This window comes from Drosophila guanche, unplaced genomic scaffold, assembly GCF_900245975.1.
Source record: "Drosophila guanche unplaced genomic scaffold, DGUA_6, whole genome shotgun sequence".
NCBI lineage: Eukaryota > Metazoa > Arthropoda > Insecta > Diptera > Drosophilidae > Drosophila > Drosophila guanche.
The window spans coordinates 3,214,992-3,218,776 of record NW_022995747.1 but is presented as its reverse complement, the minus strand read 5'-3'; the positions used below and the strand labels follow the sequence as shown (position 1 = coordinate 3,218,776).

Genomic DNA, 3,785 nt, shown 5'->3' with positions numbered 1-3,785 from the left:
AACGAACGGAACGAGCGGCGCTTCCTAAACGTTTGAGGAAAGCTCATTAATACACCGTTACCCTGGCAACCCCCCAGCGCAATGAGTAAAAGGAAAATGCCAACTAATTATTATGACAAACATCAAACACCCGACCCGTTGACCCATTATCATACGGGCATTATGGCTTAAATGCTTAGCAAAGGGCAATTGAATCGGCTTCAATGGTATAAAATCTGAGACACAAATACACATTTAAGATACCCGCTGGGCAGGAGAAAGTCAAGAACATTTAATTTGATTTAACAATAATTTCGTTGCATTATCCATTTGAAGAGAAACCCTTAGGTTTGGCTCTCTTCAGCATTAAGGTGTGGATAAGTGGTGGCAACAGGGTTTCCCTCCATAATCTCCTGTATTACGATGGGTGGCTTTGCTTTAGGGGCCTTGATGGCAATGAGAAACGACTTGATAAAACATGAACAGATCAGCAGCAAAATCACAATAACGTTGGTCAACACAACATGATCCATGGAGCGGCGAATGTCACGCCAGGAGCCTTGGTTCTGCACATAGAAACAGAAATACAGACACATGACATCGCTTATCAGGAACATGCAGATGAAAATGGCACGGCTGTACTTTCGAGCGTATGCGGAGAAAGTGTACACGCCCGACATGATGATAGTGGAGGGAATCAGAATCTTGAATATGATCAGAGCAGTCATTATGAATGGGGAATAGTTGGATATTAGCAGGCGCGAAGTGGTCGGGCGGAAGGCGAAACTGAATAGCCAGTGTCCGGATCCGAAAAAGGAGAGGTAAAAGTAGAACAGAATGAAGGCTCCATACTGATAGGATAGCTTCAAGTGTTCCAATGGATTTGAGGGCTTTTCGTCATTCTTCTGAACAGTTTCGTCTTGGCTTGCCTCGGGTTCAGGTTCATCCGCTTCTCCTATTTCATTACTCTTAGCCTTACTGATCTCGGAATGAACCTCATGGCCCAGCATAAACTCTGCGATCATCATTTGATTAAAGAGCGAGCCCGTGGAGAGGGAGAGCAAAGCATGGACCACAATCAAATTGAAGGAAATCAAGTGCAGGCGGCTTAAAGGGGTATTCGCATTGCTGTATGGCACCGACGCAAAGGCGTAGCAGAGGAAGGCCCAAAAGGCCACCTGTAAGTACAGTGTAACCTCCAGGTTGTTTTCGGAGAGATAAATGCCATAGATTCCAATCAGTAGAATGCTCGAATTGATCAGCCAGACGTGCAGCGGATGCTTGTGTCCCAAGAGCCACGGCAGGAACACGGCCAGACACATGCTGCACCCGAGAGCATATTCGCTGGGAATCAACTGAAATCGAGAGTTTTGCTTAGCCATCAGGAAGCCACTGGGGAGCAGCACGGCAGCCAGCCAGATGAAAAACTTGAGCGTGGGTCGACGGAATCCGCGCCGATTGTGGGCAATCACAACCCCGGCGTACAGCAGACCGACGTGGCTGTTCATAAACGATGTCGTGACCACCAATCCAGCGGGAATCACTGTCCAGGCCAAGTGTGTCAGTGGGTAGGGAATGGAACGGCCATGCAGCGGGCGTTCGGCCAGGGCCATCGTCCAGATGCCGATGGGCAGCAGCAGATAAAAGGCCGTCATGCAGGGCACCCGCTGCAGGAGCAACACACATCCCAGCACCATTCCCAGCAGGACCATCAGAGCCGTCATCCATGTTCGCAGTCCCATCTTTGCTTGTGGATGCTGGTCTGGGAATTCGCGCATCAGCCACATCGCCAGACAGAAGAGCCAACCCAGAAACGAGGCACACAAGGCCACTAGCAAAGGGGTTTGATAGTAGCCCTGGTAGTACTCCAGGCACTGCCGTGCACGCCAGGACGTTTGCTGGAGCAGTTGCATGGCTTTTTGGACATACCCTGTCGCTATTAGTTGCTCAACTTCAGTGGGAAGACTGGCGATCCGTGCCGAGTCCAGTTTCTCATACTTTGGCATCCATTTGTGGAAGAAACTGCGCTCATGGCGCAGCATTACGCTCTTGGCCTGTGACAGCAGTTGCAGGACATTCAGCAGCAACGCCTGCCGCTCGTACTCTTCGCTGACATCGAGGAAACCCAGGGGCAGTGGGGCGCGGTTGTTTATGGGCGGCGGCAGGCCAATCAACGCTGACATGAGCGGCGCCAGTTGAATCTGGTTAAGTTCCTGCAACGGCAACTGCAGCCCCTGCTCGTTGGCTGTGAAGTTATGCTCGGTGGTTGGTCCCTGGCGTTTGACACCAGCACCCCATAGGTAGAAGGGCATTTCGATTTCCGAATCAGTTCCTCCACCATGGTATCCTGTCGGGAGAACCAGAGATATGATCAAATATCCCTTTGATATCTCAATAATTCTTACCCGTATCGGACATGCCGTGATCAGATGTCATCAGATATGCCGTGCGATTGTCGTTGAAGGCGCTCTCGAAGAGCTCGTAAGTCTGTCGAATTTTCTTCTGTGTTTCATGCAGCCTCTCCCGGAACTCTGGCTGCAGCGGCGTGAACACATGACCCGCCTTGTCCATATCGAACAAATACACCAGAAACACCAGCTGTGTGGCATTTTGCAGTTGTCGGACATTCTCGTCGTTGGTCAGAAAGTCGCGGGCCTTCCCGTACACCCAGGCATCGGTCATAAATCTTCCAGTGAAGTCCGTTCCACGATAAGTTTCGAAACGTGGCGGCTCGCCGCGGGAGCGGGTGAAGTAATCGGCTACCGTTTTGTGCACCCATCCAAAGGAAATGCGACTGCGATTGAATACCGAGTCAAAGGGCGTGGGATTCCACATGAAGTTCGTGATGGCCGCCTGTGGATCCTCATTGAAGCCAGCAAAAATGGCAATATGTCCGGGACGACTCATTGTGGGTGCAATGCCACTAGATATACCGACCACACCTTGCTGCTCGAACAGCTGCCGGATGTGTGGCACCCCGCTGCAGTTACCCTCAAAGAACGACTCTGCACGCAGGCCGTCGGCAATGAAGACAACCAATCGATCGGCCGGCGGCTTAAGCCCCAACTCTGGCAATGTTTTTTGCGGCTCCAGATTCTCCACAATTGTTGATTGAAAATATATGTTCATGATGCAGCCAAGCAGCAATATGTGCACGACCAAAACCTGAAGTTTCCACATTTTTGTAGCCAGTTATTTATCTGGTACAATATTTTTGATGTGTTCAGGCTATGATCTTAAACAAGACTCAGCAAATACAAAGAGAATTGAGTTGAATACCAGAGAAACTACGATTCGGGTTGCTTGATCGTAGCAGAAATGTGAAACAGTCCCCCCCAAGTGTAGGCCTCGAATGGGGTTGCTTTTACGAAGCGTCCCTGCCTCGTCCTTGTTGGGCCATTTCAATTTGCCGTTTGATTTGTGAGCTGTCGGCAAATGTGGCATGCCGCTAAATTTGATTTACGCGGCTGCAATTCAAATGAGCTGCAAATTGCAGCACAAAAGCTATTCAATTTAAGTCTTTAAGACTTTTGTCGATGCCACGGGGCCCGGGCCCAGGCCCGAACTCGGTTGGGCCCCGCAAATTAAGTGCCAGCCATAAATTTGCAGCTCCGACACCATCTTCGACTCTGTCTGCAATTGTCGTTCGCTACTGTTCAGCGCTCACCGTTCAACGGTAAGCGTTTTTGTGTACTTTGATTAATTCGAACAGCTCACAGACATTCCTCCATTTCAGGTGCTTCTTCAAGTGGGACAACAACAGCAGCAGCAGGTACTACGCGGGTTTTTTGATGGCCAGACACATA

General features: G+C 50.0%; 1 protein-coding gene across 1 annotated transcript; it reads right to left on the bottom strand.

Moving 5' to 3' along the window:
* Positions 1–233: 233 nt before the first annotated feature.
* Positions 234–3,210, bottom strand: LOC117583451 (GPI ethanolamine phosphate transferase 1). The gene is made up of 2 exons (XM_034271751.1): positions 2,385–3,210; positions 234–2,326 (listed from the first exon to the last, which is right to left on the bottom strand). Exons 1-2 carry the CDS (start codon positions 3,157–3,159, stop codon positions 324–326), a joined length of 2,778 nt encoding a protein of 925 aa, XP_034127642.1. The 5' UTR covers positions 3,160–3,210; the 3' UTR covers positions 234–323.
* Positions 3,211–3,785: the final 575 nt, after the last annotated feature.